The sequence below is a fragment of the Rhinatrema bivittatum genome, chromosome 3, assembly GCF_901001135.1.
Source record: "Rhinatrema bivittatum chromosome 3, aRhiBiv1.1, whole genome shotgun sequence".
In the NCBI taxonomy this organism is placed as follows: domain Eukaryota; kingdom Metazoa; phylum Chordata; class Amphibia; order Gymnophiona; family Rhinatrematidae; genus Rhinatrema; species Rhinatrema bivittatum.
In genome coordinates, this window is record NC_042617.1 from 171986946 (window position 1) to 172005661 (window position 18716).

General features: G+C 46.7%; 1 protein-coding gene across 2 annotated transcripts in view; it reads left to right on the forward strand.

The window, feature by feature from the left end:
• Window positions 1-18716, forward strand: part of AHCTF1 (AT-hook containing transcription factor 1) — a 564884-nt gene that overhangs the window by 377231 nt on the left and 168937 nt on the right. For both annotated transcript variants that reach the window (XM_029593945.1, XM_029593946.1), the window contains exons 26-27: window positions 4722-4829; window positions 14729-14921. In XM_029593945.1, coding sequence (XP_029449805.1) covers window positions 4722-4829; window positions 14729-14921 — 301 coding nt within the window. The remainder of the gene's footprint in view (window positions 1-4721; window positions 4830-14728; window positions 14922-18716) is intronic.

Here is an 18716-nt window from a genome sequence, read left to right on the forward strand (position 1 = left end):
TCACCCAGATGTCTCCCGCTTTCTGAAAGGAATCAAGCAGATCCGACCACCCCTGAAGTGGCCAGTGCCTCTTTGGAATCTCAACCTGGTCCTAGATTTCCTAGCAGGAACCTCCTTCATACCTCTCCGCGGCCTGTCTCTCAGACTATTAACACTGAAGACAGCCTTCCTGCTGGCAGTCTGTTCGGCCCGTCGTATATCCGAGCTACAAGCACTGTCCTGCCGAGAGCCGTTCCTCAGACTCACCCTGGGAACCACAGTTCTGTTGTTCCTCCCCAAAGTGGTGTCTCACTTCCATCTCAACCAAACCATCTCGCTACCATCGCCAGATGAGCATAAGAATTTGGAAGAGGCTCGAAGTCTATGCCATCTCAACATCGGCAGGCTCCTAGTCCATTACCTGGAAAGGTCGGAATCCGTACGAAAGACGGACCATCTATTCGTCCTTCACAGCGGGAAGAAGCAAGGAGAAGCGGCCTCGTGAGCAACCATAGCCCGCTGGATCAAATAAGTCATCAAGGTGGCCTATGTAGAAGCAGGCAAGCCACTGCCTTTACAAGTCAAGGCCCATTCTACTAGAGCCCAGGTAGTGTTCTGGGCGGAAACCAAGATGCTGTCCCCCGCTGAGATCTGTAGGGCGGCGACATGGTCCTCCATGCTCACCTTCTCTAGGTTTTACCGCCTGGATGTTCAAGCTCGGGAGGACACAGCATTTGCAAGGGCAGTACTAATTGGGTCACGGGCAGCCTCCCACCCGGTTCGGGAGTAGCTTTTATACATCCCCATTGGTCCTGAGTCCATCTGCTACACGCTAGGAAATGGAGAAATTACTTACCTGATAATTTCGTTTTCCTTAGTGTAGACAGATGGACTCAGCATCCCACCCACAGCTGCCGTTACTCATGGAATTCTCGGGGGACATCCCCGGGAGAGAGTGATTCACGGGTAAGCCATGCTTTCCTTCATCTAGGACACCCATCCTACCGGGTGTCGACGTTTCTTGGTTAAGGGCACTGGCGGTCTCCAGCTATAGCCAATTCAACCAGTTCAAATTAATTAAGTTAACCAAGTTATAATGTTAATCAAGTTATTCAAATTATTCAGTCATACATATATCCACAATGCTTTTCGAGGAGAATACTGAAGAGCTGCGCTTCCTGCAGGGCTATATGTACTAGGGCTGACGTCAGATTGAAATCTGATCCGTCTCCAACTGCTATCAGGAGTACACTATATACCCATTGGTCCTGAGTCCATCTGTCTACACTAAGGAAAACGAAATTATCAGGCAAGTAATTTCTCCATTATTTCGTTGTGCCCAAGAAGGAGAGCTCCTTTTGTCCCATTCTAACTCATTTACTCATGGCAATATTGCGCTCAGTGATAATGGCCTTGTAGTCGGAGGAAATTCTGACCTCCTTGAATCTTGTCCGAGGCGTACCTTTTTATTCCCATCTGACTAGAGCACCAACGTTTTCTGTGTTTTACTGTTTTGGGGGGATGTCACCAGTTTCGAGCACTGCCTTTTGGTCTGGCTACCACACCCAGAACTTTTTCCAAGGTTATGGTGGTGCTAGTGGCGGCAGAGTTGAGAGAGGATGGGATCCTAGTACACCCGTATTTGGACGACTGGCTTATTTGGGCCAAGCCTCTGAAGGAGCCTCCTGATGACCCGCAAGGTGATCTCCTTGTTGCAGGAGCTCGGATGGTGAACCTGGCCAAGAGCAGTCTTCAGCCATCTCAGTCGACACGAAGCAGAGCAGGGTATTCATGCAGGAGGGGTCGTATTCAGAAGTTGGTGCAAGTGTGTCTGTTGATGAGCACAATACGCCCAACAGTGTGGTCCTATCTACAGGTGATCGGTTTGATGGCGGTGACCCTAGAAGTGGTGCCGAGGATGCATATGTGTCCTCTTCAGTACTTCCTGCTGTCTCAGTGGAGCCCACAGTCTCAGGACTATTTGATTCAGCTCCACCTGCCGATGGATGTCTGCTCTTAACTACAGTGGTGTTTACAAGCGGATCATCTAAGAAATGGGGTTCACCTAAAATCTCCCCAGTTGGCTATTACTCAATGATAGATGCGAGCCTCCAAGGTAGGGGAGCTCACTGTCAGGAACTGACAGCACAAGGGCGCTGGAGTGCAGAAGAGGGTCTCTGTAATATCAATCAGCTGGAAGCCCTGGCAGTCCATTTGAAATGCTTACAGTTCAGCGACAGGATGCAGGGTCGAGCGGTCCAGATAATGTCTGACATTGCGATGACAATGGCTTACATCAGTCAGCAGAGAGGAACCAAGAGCCAGCAAGTCTCAAAGGAAATAGACCAACTTATAGAATGGCGGAAGTGCATCTTCAGGAGATCTCAGGCTTGCACATTACAAAAAAAACAGTGTAAGAGCAGACCTTCTCAGCATGTAGAGTCTGGACCCAGGAGAATGGGTATTGTCAATCGAGGCATTTCAGGTGATAGTGGATTGCTGGGGCCTTCCGTTACTGGACCTGCTGGCGACTTCTTGCAATGCAAAGGTTCCTCGATTCTTCAGTTGCAGGAGAAATGTGAAGTCATTGGGCATCTATGCTCTCGTGCAGAAATGCTTTATGCCTTTCCCCCCGTGGCCTATGTTGGGCAGAATGGTTCAGAGGGTCGAGGGTCACAGAGAGATGGTGCTTTCAGTGGTACCAGATTGTCCCAGGGAAACCATGGTATGTGGATCTACAGATGCTCCTGGTAGACTCTCCCCTCTGGTTTCCGGCGCACAGGAATATGTTGCGGCAGGGGACTGCTCTTCACGAAGATCCAACTCAGTTTTGTCTTACGGTATGGCCCTTAAGAGGGCTTGCTTGCTGATGCGTGGATATTCTGCTGTGGTGATTGCCACCTTGCTACGAGCAAGAAAGTTCTCCACTTCCTTAGTCTATATGCGGGTTTGGCGAGAGTTTGAGGCTTGGTGTGAAGATTGAGGGGGTGCTTCCTCGTTCAGTTAAGAGCCCGCTCATTTTGGAATTTTTGCAGGATAGATTGAATAAAGGGTTGATCCTTAATTCCTTAAAGGTACAAGTAGTGGCTCTTGCCTGTTTTAGGAGTCAGGTGAATGGTGGTCCCGATGTGGCCCGTTTCTTGAAAGGAGTGACATCTTCGTCCTCCCTTGCGGTTACCTGTGTCCTTTTGGAGTCTTAATCTGGTTTTGGATTTCTTAGGGTGCCCTATGTTTTGACCGATGAGTAACCTTTACTTAAGGCTGCTGACTTTGAAAACAGTGTTTCTTATGGTGATTTGTTCTGCATGTGATTATCCGAGCTGCAGACCTTGTCTTGCCGGGAGCCGTTCCTTCGAGTGACTCCAGGGGTGATATAGCTGTGTACTGTTCCTTCCTTTTTGCCAAAAGTGGTCTTGGATTTTCACTCGAATCAGTACATTTTCCTGCCATCTCTGGATTGGGAAAGAGATGCGGAGGAATATCGCTTGTTGCAACCCTTGGATGTCAAGAGACATATTGTGAAGTATCTGGAGTTTTCTGAACCTTTCTGGAAGACGGATCGCCTGTTTGTTCTCCACATTGGAAATAGGTGAGCCAGCCCTGTGGGCTACAATAGGTAACTGGATTAAGGAGGTAATCACGGCCGCATATGTTAATGCTGATAAGCTGTTACCTAGTCAGGTTAGGGCTCATTCCACTAGGACTCAGGCAGTGTCATGAGCGGATGTTATATTGTCTCCCATCGACATTTGCTGAGCTGCAAAGTGGTCCTCTTTTCACACCTTTTCCAGGTATTATTGTCTGGACGTGCAGGCCGGGGAGGACGCAGCCTTTGCACGTGCAGTTTTGACTGGACCAAGGACAGCCTCCCTTCCTATTCTTGAGCACTCTGGGTACATCCCAATGGTTCTGAATTCATCTGTCTGGATGCTAAGAAATGAGAAAGTACTACTTACCTGATAATTTCTTTTTCTTTATACCAGACAGATGAATACAGCTTCCTGCCCATGGCTGCCAAATGATTATGCTATGGTCCCTCCTGCATGGCTGTTTTTTCAGGGTTACTGGTAAGTGTTATTTATTTATTTATTTTATTTAAAGGCTTTTTTATACCGGTATTCGTGGGTACATCATATCGGTTTACATGTAACTTGAATATTGTACAAAGAACGAGGAGCAAAAAGTGTTAGTCCAACTTCTAGTTTAGTGTTAATACATTTTGTCTGAGCTCAGTGTTTCCTGTTGGCGGAGTACTGATATGGTTATCTGTTATTAATCAAGTTTTTGCTAGTCTGTCCACAGTTGGCATTTGAAGAGAATGCTAGCTGACTGATATCACTTAGAGTATATATATATATTGTGATGTCAGCTTTGCTCCATCTCCATCTGTTGGTAGAGGTACACAACCCACTGGTTCTGAATTCATCTATCTGGTCTAAAAAAAAAAAAAGGAAATTATCAGGTAAGTACTAATTTTTCGTTATCCCTTCCTCTGATCTGCTATAAATGTTGCCTGTAAGAGCTTTCAAGCCCAGTTGTTCTGAGGAGAAACTGCTACTCAGAAATTGAACTTAAGTGGTTTTTGGTAGCATGTGATACTATTTTTGGTCTAATCATTTGGACTACAGTTTTATTTTATTTTTTTGTTTAAAGAAAAGAGGTTACCAGGGAAGAGAAAATGCATTTTAATTCTCATTCTCTTTTAGTAGTTGTCTTATCTTCACTGTTTTTATTGCCTCTAGTATTAATATTGAAGAGCAGTCTCCTGTAGCAATGTCTCTCCCAAATGTGGAATTACCTGATGCTTTTGTTGGAACTCCCATTACTAAATCATCACACAGAATTTCCAGGTAAGAACTGAATTTAAATGAGATTTAAAGTGTCAGTACCTAGTGTTAATAGAATTGATCAATGATTAACTTTTGCCATTGTTTCTCTCGCTGGCCAAGTAGATGATGGAATGGGAATATGGCATCAGGTGTTTTCTAGTTCATGTGTCCATGTTCTTTTTGTTGGGGGTTAGAGTTGGCACTATAATATCTTTATAGAACTCTGAATTTAAAGAGACTTTTCAATGATTACCACTGAGACATTTCTACTATTGAGGGGGCAAGGGTGAGTGGAATTTGTTGGGGGGATATTTGATAGTGTTTCTGAAATACATTTTGGATAATCTTTTGCTCTTTGTGACTAGGGGGTGGACACTGGGCAAAGGGTGCACTGGGTGGTGGTAGTGCTATCTGGGTTAACCTGATGTATTGGGGGCGAGCTTGACCCTAGAACCCTGGCCCCAAACCTATCTGGCAGGAAGCCAGATAAACGGGAGTTAGGGATTTGAGACACTTCCCTGGATCGGATCCAGGGGGGACTGAAAACACTCAGATCAACAGGTCCAAGCTGAAGGGGAGGGAATGTGAAGGAGCAGCCTTACTACCCCTCCTTAACCTGTGCAGGACTAGGCTAGACTCCTAGACCATCTTAAATCCCATATAGGGAGAGAGCTCAGTGGGCAGGACCCTGCTGGGAAGGTTAAGAGGCAGAGCCCAGCTGGGATAAGGAGGCCCAGTGTCTCCAGGAATAGAAGCTCCTGACTCTCTCTAGGAAGTTTGAGTTCAGTACACTGCAAAGGTAAGCAGTCTACTCAATGTTTTGCTTATTATAGTAATAAAGGTTGAAATAGCATGAGAGAGGCTGATGTCAGCATGGTTCCTGCTCCAACCCACAATATATCGCTCAGTTGTTCTCACAGGTTCTTAAAACCATGTATCTGGTAGGCGAAGAGAATGTCCTGATGAACAGATGGAGCTGAATCCTAGGAACCCACAATTGGTCCCTGGACAGGGGAGTAGCAAACCAAATATTCCACGAGTGGGGGACATCTGTGGTAGATCTGAACATCTCTGAACAGAAAGTTTCCAAACTTCTACTCCAGGAGAAGGTGGTGTGGGGGGGGGGGAGCAAACTAGTCTTAGATGCCTTCATCCTGAATTGGGGACAAAGTCTTCTATATGCCTATCCCTCTAGTTTTGAAGACCTTGCTGAAACTCAGACTGGGAGACTATGAGCCTTATAATTTGTATTGACTGAGACAGATTTGGTTCCATGCCTGTGGGAGATGTCCAGTAGAAATCCATTCAAAAGAGGATTTATCTTCATTTAAAGATAGGGGGCTGTTGTAACCCCTGGCCCTCACAACTTGATTGTTGAAAGGATAGCCCTGCAATCCCTGACTATGTCCAAGGTTGTCTCTTATTCTTCTAACTTCCAGGAAGGGTTTCACAAGGAAATCCTGTGGTTTAAAATGGAGGCAGTGGCTTTACTTGAATCAATGTGGCAATATTCTGTAAATAAGTACCAAGATATTCGTAAGGCAGATACAGATTGCATTTAGTCATTTCCTAGCGTGTAGCAGATGGACTCAAAACAAATGGGTATAGTGTGCTCGTGCTAGCAGTTGGAGACGGATCTGACGTCAGCACGGGTACATATACCCCCACAGGAAGTGTAGCAAATCAGTAATTTCCGTCTCCAAAGCAGTTTGGAGCTACCTCATGCTCGCTGAGCGTGTTTCCAAATTCTAAACGACTATATTCATAGAAGAAACCTACTGAAGACGAGCCCCGCACTCCTGTGGTGATACCAGGCGGTCACTCACCCAGTTGAGTTTCCCGAGCTGATTTCGGTAGTCCCTCAGAGGTAAGAGCCTCGGTCCTGTGGCTGGTTCGCGGCAGGGACCTAGCCCCCGAGTGAGAAGGGCTCGGGCGCGGCTTGGCCCCCGAGCGAGAAGAGTTCGGGCGCGGCCCAGAGGCAGCGGGTGCACTTCCTTAAGAGCGGTGGTGAAGGTACTCACCCTCTCCCCCCGCAGCCGGAGACCGCCCGGGTTGCAGCTGGGAAGCGCCGAAGACAAGGTAAGGCATACATCTTTACTTGGTTTCCGAGGAAGTGCGGACTGGTTGGGCCTGCCTACGAGGCAGCCCGCCAAGGAGGTCGCCATTTTGCCTGCCTACTCGCCTTCGCCAGCTAGGCGCACGTTGCTAAGCGCACGCGATAGGCACACGTTGCTAAGCGCACGCGATAGGCGCACTTTGTGAGCGCACGCGGTAGGCGCACGTTGTGAGCGCACGTTGTGAGCGCACGCGGTAGGCGCACGTTGTGAGCGCACGTGAGCGCACGCTGTGAGTGCACGTTGTGAGCGCACGTTGTGAGCGCACGTGAGCGCACGCAATTGGCGCATGTGAGTGCACGCTATTGGCGCACGTTGACTAAGCGCACGCTATTGGCGCACATTATAAGACACCCGTTCATAGGCGCACATTCTCACACGCCCGTTATAGGTGCATGCTGTCCAGCGCATGCTGTTAAGCACATTGCTAGGCGCACATTATTGGGCGATACCGATTTTCAGGCGAATGGAGCATAAGAGAGCCCAGGCGTCCGCAGAGCCGGCACCTTCCGAATCAGGCATGACAGCTCTAAGACTCTGTTCAGCATGCAACCTCAGAGCCACACAGAGCGAGGAAGCAGACTCACTATGTGCCCAATGTGAGGAGGCCATGGGAGTTCCAGGACAGGACCGGTCCCAGCCCAGCGGTTCCTCAGGGAACACACCGGACTTAGCAGGCCGCGGCGAGCAGCCAGGGAACCCGAGGGACCTGGTGCCCATACGGCCAGATCCGGCTTCGCTTTCCTGGGTGGAATTATTCAAGGGGATTCACACCTTTGTCCAGATGCAGTCTGCTCCTCGAATGGGTCTTTCTGTTCCGGTTGATCCGGCCCCTGGACCTTAGAGACCTAGGCACGGCTATTCGCCACCCATCAGCCCAAATTATGGGGATTCCGATTTCTCTGAGGAATATGAGGAGCCCCCCGAGGAGGGAGACCTTCCCGCGGAGATAGAACCATATCAGACCATGAGACGCTTCTTTCGGAAGGAGGATCTTCCAGGCCTGGTCTCACAGTGCCTATCAGACTGGCCATTCCGGGCCAGGACACCCCAGGGGACCCCAAAATGAACCCCGTGTTAGAGGGCCTGCGCCAAACGGCTCACCATTTTCCCCTCCTACAAGCTGCACAGCAGCTAATCGATCTGGAATGGAAGGCACCGGAGGCCTCATTCAAAGGGGGTCGGGCCTTGTACCCTCAGGCATGTACCCTCTGGATCCGGCGTCCAAGGAGCTGCTGGCGTGCCCCAGGATAGACGCCATAGTTAATGCAATCGTGCAGCACACGACCATTCCGGTTGAGGGGGGAGCGGCCCTCAAGGATACCCGTGACCGTCGCATGGACACCATTCTGAAACAAGCATTTGAGGTAGCAGCCATGTCCCTACGAATCGCGACTTGCTGCACCGTGGTGACGCGTTCCTGTTTATCACAAGCAAGAAACAACACCCCGGGAGAAGATATGGAATCAGCTCTCGCATTTCTCACTGACGCAGCCTCCGACCTCGTCCGTACAGCAGCCAAGGGAGTGTCCTCGGTGGCAGCCAGAAGACAGCTGTGGCGACGCAATTGGGCGGCCGATTCGTCCTCCAAGACACGACTCACAAGAATGCCCTTTAAGGGTTCCCTACTGTTCGGCAGTGATCTCGAGAACTGGGCTACTAAATGGGGTGCCTCCCCATTGCCCCATCTACCAGAAGACAGGTCGAGGAGGAGCCAGCGTTCTTTTTCTAGACCATCCAGAGGTAGAAGCTCTCAGCGCTTCAATCCTTACAGGACTCGCTATCAAGCACCTCGTTCTCAGGCCAGCAACCAGCCCTTTCGGGCTAAGCACAAGAAGAAGAGAGCCGGCTCAGGTTCTGGTCCCGGCCACAACCCACAATGACAATCAGCCGACCCATCCGGGGGTAGCAGCCATAGGGGGCAGGCTAACCCTCTTCTACTGCAGGTGGGTCGAGATCACTTCAGACCAGTGGGTCCTCGCCATCATCCGAGAAGTTTATTATCTGGATTTTCTTCGGCTTCCGCCGGACAAGTTTGTGGAATCTCCTTGTTCACCTCTCAAGAAAGCAGCGCTAGAAGTGACCTTACAGAGGCTCCTGGCCCTAAAAGCCATAATCCCAGTACCTGCAGGAGAGATAAATTCTGGGCATTATTCCATTTATTTCTTAGTACCCAAGAAGGAGGGCACTTTCAGGCCCGTTCTGGACCTCAAGTCAGTCAAGCGACACCTACGGGTCCCCAGCTTTCGCATGGAAACTCTGCGGTCTGTCAAGAATTCAGTACAGCCAGGGGAGTTTCTCACCTCCCTAGATCTGTCGGAAGCTTATCTACATATCCCAATTCATCGGGATCACCAGCGCTATTTACGCTTCAAAGTCCTGAATCAGCACTTCCAGTTCCGAGCTTTACCCTTTGGGTTAGCCACCGCGCCGCGGATCTTTACCAAGGTCATAGTAGTAGTGGCGGCGGCACTCAGGAAAGAAGGAATTCTCGTCCATCCCTACCTGGACGATTGGCTGATCAGGGCAAAGGCACCGGAGGTAAGCCACCGGGCAACCAACAGAGTTATAGCTCTTCTGGAAAGCCTCGGATGGGTAGTCAACATAAACAAGAGCTCCCTACAGCCGTCCCAGTCACTGGAATACCTAGGAGTCCAATTCGACACCCGAGAAGACAAGGTCAGCCTGACCTCCAAGAGAAAGTCAAAACTCCGGATCATCTGCAGGTCCTGCTGAGCGCCAGCCGGCCCACAGCTCGGGATTATCTACAAGTCCTCGGCCTCATGGCATCCACTCTGGAGGTGGTGCCATGGGCGCGGGCTCATATGAGACCATTGCAACGCGCCCTTCTATCTCGATGGAGCCCACGATCACAGAACTACACCATACACCTACCTCTATCAGCCAGAGTGCGGAATCAACTATGCTGCTGGTTACAGCCCGGCCACATGAGCCGGGGGTCCAGAATGTCCTCCCCAGCCTGGATTCTGCTCACCACAGATGCCAGCCTGAACGGATGGGGAGCACACTGCAAGGGACTCACCGCCCAAGGGCGGTGGACCAGAGAAGAGTCAAGGTGAAATATCAACTGACTAGAGGCACGGGCAGTCAGGCTAGCGGGCCTGCGATTTGCCCACAGACTTCGCAACAGAGCGGTCAGAGTGATGTCAGACAACGCCACCACGGTGGCATACATCAACCGACAGGGCGGAACCAGTAGCCAACAAGTGTCCCTAGAAATAACTCCCCTGATGATTTGGGCAGAAGCAAATCTTCAGGACATCTCCGCCGTCCACATCGCCGGGAAGGACAACACTATGGCAGACTTCCTCAGCAGAGAAAGCCTAAACCCGGGGGAGTGGCAGCTGTCACTCACAGCCTTTCAGATAATTGTGGATCACTGGGGGACGCCAGCCATAGACCTGTTAGCAGACATGTCCAACGCTCAAGTTCCCAGATTTTTCAGCCGCAGGCGGGATCCTCGAGCTCAGGGGATCGATGCCCTGTTACAACCGTGGCCTCAGGGGATCCTGCTATACGTCTTTCCTCCATGGCCCCTGCTGGGCGCCATTGTACACAGGATTCAGCGACACAGAGGCCTAGTTCTTCTAGTGGCCCCGGACTGGCCAAGAAGACCCTTGTACGCAGACATGAGAAGACTACTGGCAGGGAATCCTCTACCTCTGCCTCCTTACAGGGACCTGCTACGGCAAGGCCCCATCCTCCACGAGGATCCAGCTCAATTCTCTCTTACGGTCTGGCCATTGAGAGGGCTAGACTGAAGAAAAGAGGATACTCGGAGCCGGTAATAGATACACTCCTCCGAGCACGCAAGTTCTCCACATCGCTAACATATATCAGGATCTGGAGAGTTTTTGAAGCCTGGTGCGATTCTCACAGCACCAATTCACATGCCGCTAAGATTCCTATCATTTTGGACTTCCTACAAGATGGACTTCAGAAGGGTCTGTCCCTCAGCTCCATCAAGGTTCAGGTAGCAGTGCTGTCTTGCTACGGTCCCAGGAGTGACGGCAACACCACTGCCAAACACCCAGACGTTTCACGCTTCCTGAAAGGAGTCAAGCACATTCGCCCGCCACTGAAGTAGCCAGTGCCCTTGTGGAACCTCAACCTAGTATTGGAATTTCTAGCGGGATCAGCCTTCAGGCCCCTTCGAGGCCTGTCTCTCCGTTTGTTAACCTTGAAGATGGTGTTTTTGCTGGCCGTGTGTTCAGCACGCCGCATCTCAGAGCTACAAGCACTGTCCTGCCGTGATCCATTTCTCAGAATCACTCCAGATGCTATCCATCTTCGCACAGTTCCATCCTTTTTACCCAAAGTGGTCTCCCACTTTCACCTCAACCAAACCATATCCTTGCCTACCACGGAAGGTTTGAAGAAGTCTGAAGAAGGTCGAATGTTACGCCATCTCGACATCGGCAGACTGTTGTCCAGATACCTGGAAATGTCTGAAGCAGTACGAAAGACGGACCACCTGTTCGTCCTTCACAGCGGGCAGAAGCAAGGGGAAGCGGCCTCACGGCCCACCATCGGCCACTGGATTAAAAAAGTTATCAAGGCAGCCTATGTAGAGGCAGGAAAACCGCCTCCTGTACAGGTCAAGGCTCATTCTACCAGAGCGCAATCGGCCTCTTGGGCAGAAACTAAGATGCTGTCGCCTGCAGAGATATGTAAAGCGGCGACGTGGTCCTCCCTCCATACCTTCTCCAGATTCTATCGTCTGGACTTCTAGGCCAGGGAGGACACAGCATTTGCGAGGGCAATCCTAAACGGTCCTCGGGCAGCCTCCCGCCCAGTCCGGGAGTAGCTTTTATACATCCCATTTGTTTTGAGTCCATCTGCTACACGCTAGGAAATGTTGAGATTACTTACCTGATAATCTCCTTTTCCTTAGTGTATGCAGATGGACTCAGCATCCCGCCCGGCTGCCGGTATACATGGGGATTCGCCGACTCACGGTAAGACATGTTTTCTTATATAGGGCATCCACCCTGCCGGGTGTCGACGCCTTCCGGCTGAGTACACTGGCGGTCTCCAGCTACTATCAATTGGTCAGGGTAATCCTGTTCATTTAATCGATCGGTCAGTCACACATATATCCATAAAAGCTTTTGCAAGGAAGATTACTGATTTGCTACGCTTCCTGTGGGGGTATATGTACCCGTGCTGACGTCAGATCCGTCTCCAACTGCTAGCACGAGCACACTATACCCATTTGTTTTGAGTCCATCTGCATACACTAAGGAAAAGGAGAGTATCAGGTAAGTAATCTCAACATTGCCTGTATATGCTGTTTAGTGTCCATGTCCAAAATATATATAGAATGCATAAAATGAGCAATTTGCTTATGCTTGATAGAACATCATAACTGTGTGAATACTGGCAAATTACAAGTACCAGTTATGCCACATTGTAAGAATTTATAACATTCTTTTTTTTTATACAACTTAAATGGATGGCTATTGAACATATACAGATATCATAGAGAGGGGGAGATAGGGTAGTTCAACTTAAAGAGTAGTTTTGATATTTACACTAAAAATATGGTAGCCCCCTATAGCTTCAATGAAGAAATAGTGGTATACTATATTAAATATTTTAAGATAATTGGCTATAGACATAAGGCTTTGCAAAAATGTACTCTGGCCTGGTATATTTAATTGGATTAGTTCTTTCAGACACCAAACTTTATAGATAAAATGGCTGCGCTCTCATTATATAGGATCTCAAGTACTGGAGCCAATCCTCAAATGACATGGGGCCTGGATAAAGCAACAAATTTGAACAAGTACACCATCTATGTTTCTCATTGCATGTTAATTGTAATGAAATACAAAAAAAGCACTATAGAGAGACTTACAATTATAGGGGCTAATATAATAAAAACCCATTGTGAAATCGGTGCCGTTTTTCAGCACTTTTTTTTTTTTAGAGCATGCAGCGAAAGCAGGAACTTCCTCAGGATGTAAAATGGGGATAGCATGCAAATGAGATACACACAGAACATTTGCTCAGAACAAATATCTGCGCAGACATGCGCGATGAAGGGCCCTATGCAATAAACCGCGCTTAAATCCGCATTAATGTGGTGAGCCATGCTTGATTCTGGGTTGAAAGCCTTCCCCTTTCATAGGACAGTAGTGAATTAGTGGTCTGGGAGTAGGGCTGAAGGTGGGTAGAACAGTGTTAACCATGATCTGTCACCGACCACGTAGGAGCTATAATGGTGGATGCCGATAAGTAGGGGAAATGCACCAGAGATTTGGAAGGGGCTATAAAAGGGTGCAAGGAAGCTTTGAAAGATGGACCTTACATGGCAAGGCTTGCATCTACCTCAGACCCTCCCTTTACCCCACTTAGCTGCTAGATTGTTATCCAGATGCAGCTGGCCACTGTGTCAGGAGTTATCTGTTCAAGGGTGCAGCAACAACTCTATATTTCACAATTCACTGGCATGCGAGCTTAAAGCGAAGCCAGGATCAGCATTCAGTATTTTTGACATGTGCCTGTCCCCTCTCCTCTTCTGTCTTCTACATCTTAATTCTTTGACCTCCAAACAGATGCTTAAACTTAACTCCTGCTTGACCCAGGTGCCAAAAAAACACTTAAAAAAACCCCACACTAAATCCAGCGTGGCTGTCTGTATTGCCCATGAATAGTTAATTGCCTCATTTGCATGGCATTAACATGGTTTCGCTCTAAACCAGCCATCGTTTTTTGAGTGGGCCTGTGTGTGCATTTTTCCTACACTAATCACATTATTACATACCACATGTAAGATTAACGCAGGAAAATGTGCAAAATACCACATGCAAAAATCCGTGGCAGGTCTATCGTAGCTTATTGCATTGGCTCCATAATGAGGTGGCTATTGTAAAAACAAGTTTGAATGCAGCAGTGGCCATTTATTTAGAAACATTTATATTCTGCCGATCCGAGAAGCTTGTCTTCAGCAGCTGACAACATAGATATAAATACATAGTAACAAAAAGTACAGAACATTGATTTTATTATATGGATTGTTTTAATAAAATAAACATTGAAATCAATCGAGCAACACAAGGATTAGGCCATATGAAGGTCTCTTTGAACTTTTACATTAGAATGATGTGAATGGTTTAAATGGTTGCCACAATGTTGGTTCCCAGCAATACAATCTTTTTGCGACATTTAATTATAGTTGCAGATTTAGTATCCGAATTTAGTGATTGCATTTCACAACAAAAGTGAGTGAATGAATAGCCATGTTTTCAGGGGTTAATTTATACTCAGAACTATGGAATACATGGAAATATATCCATCCCCTAAATATATGTGAAGTTATGCCATGGTTCTGTCAGTTTTCTGTGAACACAGCTGTTATGATGTCAATGCATCATTTTTGTAGAAGCTAAGTACTATTTATTTGTGTTTTTTTGAGGAATATAGATGGGTTGTGGTTTGCAAATTTGAACGAGCAGATGAAAGAGAGCCTGTGTGCGTATCTTCTGACACTGTTTGTAGCCCATTGCAAGGCAAGAGACAATAGGTTGAACCGTAGCACTTTGAAATTCATCTGATGCTGTGTTCGCTTTTTTCCAAAAGTGGTTTGGTTTTTTTTAGAAGTTTTCCTCAAATAGTTTTTTGATAATTGTACTATACATATATTTTTGGAACCATTGTATGTTTTTTTTGTGTGATTATTATGGTTGTGTCCTTTACATATGAAGCAAAACCTGTTCCTGGTTTGCATTTGTCATATCTAGAAGTATATTGAAAATAGAGTAATTACTGATGTTTTGACAGATTATTGGACTCTGTTATTCGTCCTGTTCCTCAACCATCAGCATGGGAGAGTGATCAGCATAAATCTATTAAAGCTGCCACATCGTTAATGGTATCCAGTCCAATGCAGTTGAGTGTACAGAAAGTGGCATCTCTGGAAAGCACTTCAAGGGCATCAGAACTCAACCTGCTGGAAACACCACTTATCATCAGAGTGAGTGAAAATACCAAATGTTAATTGTGTTAAATTATGAAAAATAACCTGTCTGCCGAATGTTCTGTGAAAGACATGGTTTTTGCATAAAAAGGTGTTTGTTTGTTTTTTTTAGCTTTCCTCTAAGTTGTTTTTAACCCAGATTAGTACTTGCCTTAGTCTCCCAATGCACTTTAATGCACAAATAGTGGCATCTGCCATTCTAGTAACTGTTAGTTTTGAGGAGAAGGAAATGTCTGGTACTCTAGAGGTTTTTTGTGCCACCTTTTTTACTTTTCTCCTTGCTGCTATCTTACATTATGCCAGACTATAAGTTAATTTGATATAATGAATGGAAATTCTTTTGGGGCCCATAAGCAGGAACCCACTGGGCTATGGACTGACCTTTTAAAAGTGTTTTGGTAAAGATATTTCTTCTTAGACAAGCAAGGTTGAATTAACCATTACATATGGATGACATCACCCATCAGCACTGAACAGATTCTTCTCTCCTAGCTCATAGAGCTTGTCTCTACTAAGCATGCATGGGAGTTTCCACGCAGACAGTTTGCCTCATGCACACCCCAGTCGTTTTTTCATCCAAGCTGCTACACGGATGTATACTCTTTTTCTGTTAGCAAAAATAGAAACTAGACACATTTAGAGGAAAAAAGTTATTCTCTAAATTTTCTAGTTTCTATTTTTGCTTCTCATCAAATTGTTAAAGTTGCCTCAGCAGCCTTCAAAAGCACTTTTCAGCATTAACAAAAAAAAAGTTAACATGTCCAGCTCTAAGAAGGCTGCACTCAGCAGCTTCAAGGACAGCATGGGTGGCAAAAAAGTATCACAGACAGCCATGTTTACATTTAATGTTTACATTACAGTGGCTCCCTATTGAAAAAAGAGCAGAATTCAAAGTCCTCACCATACTCCACAAAGCAATATACAATGCCGACTATTCCGCCTTTGATGACATCATTCACATCCATTGCTCCCAACGTACTACACGAACCGCCAGCAAAATTAATCTAGTGATTCCCTCACTTCCACAGGCTAAATTATCCTCCACCAGAAACAGAGCCTTTTCCATCATCGGCCCAAAGCTCTGGAACTCGCTTCCTCATTGCCTCACCAATCAAGATAACTTAAAATCCTTCAAAAAAGACTTAAAACACTGGCTTCTCAGCCAATCTTTTAAAGATAGCACTCAATGACTTTAAAAATTCTTTATATTCTGCCATTTTTCAATCTCCCTGTTACAATGATACAGATGCCCTTCAATGCTTCATGAGTTATATGTACATCTATTCAGGGTTCTATCCTGTGTTATCTTGTTATACATTCTCCTGTTGTATTTACTTTCGTTAATTTTAAATTGTAATCTTCATACATCGTTCTATGTAACATGTTGTTTCTATATGTAAACCGGAGTGAAGGCAACTCTGCTATACCTCGGTATATAAAAAAATGCTAAATAAATAAATAAAAAATAAATGTTGTCTTTCTGGGGCCAGACAATGATGCACATAACTGTTACCCTTGTGGCCAGATGTCTTCTAGGACTCAGATGTCCAGGACCTGGAAGATAGTTGGTGAAGAGCCGAAATCAGTCCTTCTCTTGAACTGGAGCCTTCTCAAGCTCCCCCCAGTACCTAGTTAAACAGGAGCTCTTCAGTCAGGGCTCCCCCTTTTGTGGTGCAGACCTATGAGCCAACCACCTCAACGGGGTTGGGCAAACTGTGGAAGTGTTAGGTACAGGAGTCCTTGAGCCAGTCTTGAGCCTTGTGGGGCTCACTGACACATGAGAAGAAGCACCATGTGTCAGAGCCAGCAGTACCATCGAAGCCAGGGACTCTCTCCACTCTATTGCAACTGGCTCCATCAACGTATTCAGTCCTAGTGCCAATGAAACACTTGGCGCTGTTGGTCCTGCAGTCAAGTCAGCAGACCTCTATTCAGCTGATGCAGCTTTTCAGCATGTCAGTTCATGCGGTTATTTACACTTTCGAATAATAGAAGGACTAGGGGGCATTCCATGAAGTTAGCAAGTAACACATTTAAGACTAATCGGAGAAAATTCTTTTTCACTCAACACACAATAAAGCTCTGGAATTTGTTGCCAGAGGAGATGGTTAGTGCAGTTAGTGTAGCTGGGTTCAAAAAAGGTTTGGATAAGTTCTTGGAGGAGAAGTCCATTAATGGCTATTAATCAATTATACTTAGGGAATAGCCACTGCTATTAATTGCATCAGTAGCATGGGTTCTTAGTGTTTGGGTAATTGCCAGGTTCTTGTGGCCTGGTTTTGGCCTCTGTTGGAAACAGGATGCTGGACTTGATGGACCCTTGGTCTGACCCAGCATGGCAATTTCTTATGTTCTTAAGATTGTTAAGGACACTGTAATTTCCACTAGAAAGGGCTTACAAATTTAAATGGAAACACTTTTCTTCTTGATGACGAGAGTTCCCTGGATCTGTTTGCTTGTGAGCCAAGGGAGTTGCTTCAGTACTTCTCCCTCTCCTCCTTGGGTCTCAGTACATCATTGGTCAAAGTGCATATCAGTGCCATGACATCTTACCATGGATGGAAAGCTTATGTTCATATATCCTTTAGTGTCAGTTTATGAAAGGCTTATGGCATATGAGACCTCTGACAGCCAGGCCTTCAGTGCCATTGGCAACTATGATGCCTCTTTACGAACCATTAATTGACTCTCTTAAAGTTCCCCACCTGGAAAGTAATATTCCTAGTTGTGATCATGCCAGCTAGAAGTCGGTGAGCTTCAGGCATAAGTACATTATTCCAGGACAAGCAGGATGATAGTCCTCATATATGGATGACATCATTGATGGAGCCCCCTCACAGAAAAAACTTCTGTCAAAGTTTCTAGAAACTTTTGGCTGGCACTCTGAGCCTACTGAGCATGCCCAGCATGCCATGATTCCTGCATCCACAGGGGTCTCCCTCCAGTCTCTTTTATTCCATGCTGCTTTTAGCCTTGCGTTGAAGGAGCTCTGTGAGTTTTTCTCACTATTTTTCCTCACGGAATATTTCATTAGAAATTAATATTTTCTGTCACAAACATTTCCTATCTGGTCTCCCTTCGACATCCCGTTCGGTGGCTGCTCTTTGGAGTCTTTTTTTTCATCAATTCCGGTTATTTTTCATAACCAGTATCCGTGAGTCACCGACCGTTACCAGGCCTTAAAACTTTCAACAATGGCCACCGCTTTTAAAAGATGTCCAAATTGTCCCCGGACGATGTCGATTACAGACCCGCACGACATTTGCGTTCTTTGCCTGGGATTAGGTCATGACGTCCGCGCATGTTTAACCTGTGCCCGGATGACACCGAAGGGTAGGCGTGCCCGGATTGACAAGATGGAGGAACTTTTCAGAAAGATCACTCCATCATCATCGTCTGCGTCATCACCGAAAATACTGGCTTCCTCTGCTGAAAAGCATCGAGGCAAGAAGTTCGGTGACCATTCATCACCCTATTCAGCAGTGGCAGGGAGTCCCAGATGGCTTTAAATCTCCCCTCCGGTATCTTCTAAAATGCTCAATAGGGCTGATCAACAGAACCTGGGAAGAATTGATGACTCTCAAATTGCAGTCCCTCATCTTGTTTTCCAGCATTTCTGTCTTGCAATGTGGACACGCACTATCTTGTATGATAGTATTGTTAACAATTATGTTGTAATTGCACCTCAAGGAGCTAAATTTATAACTATGAAGCATTGCTATGTTTTCCAGTCTGGCCACTTGCTCCTTGCACTTAAAAAGGGAGGACTCCATACTAACCAACTTCTTACAG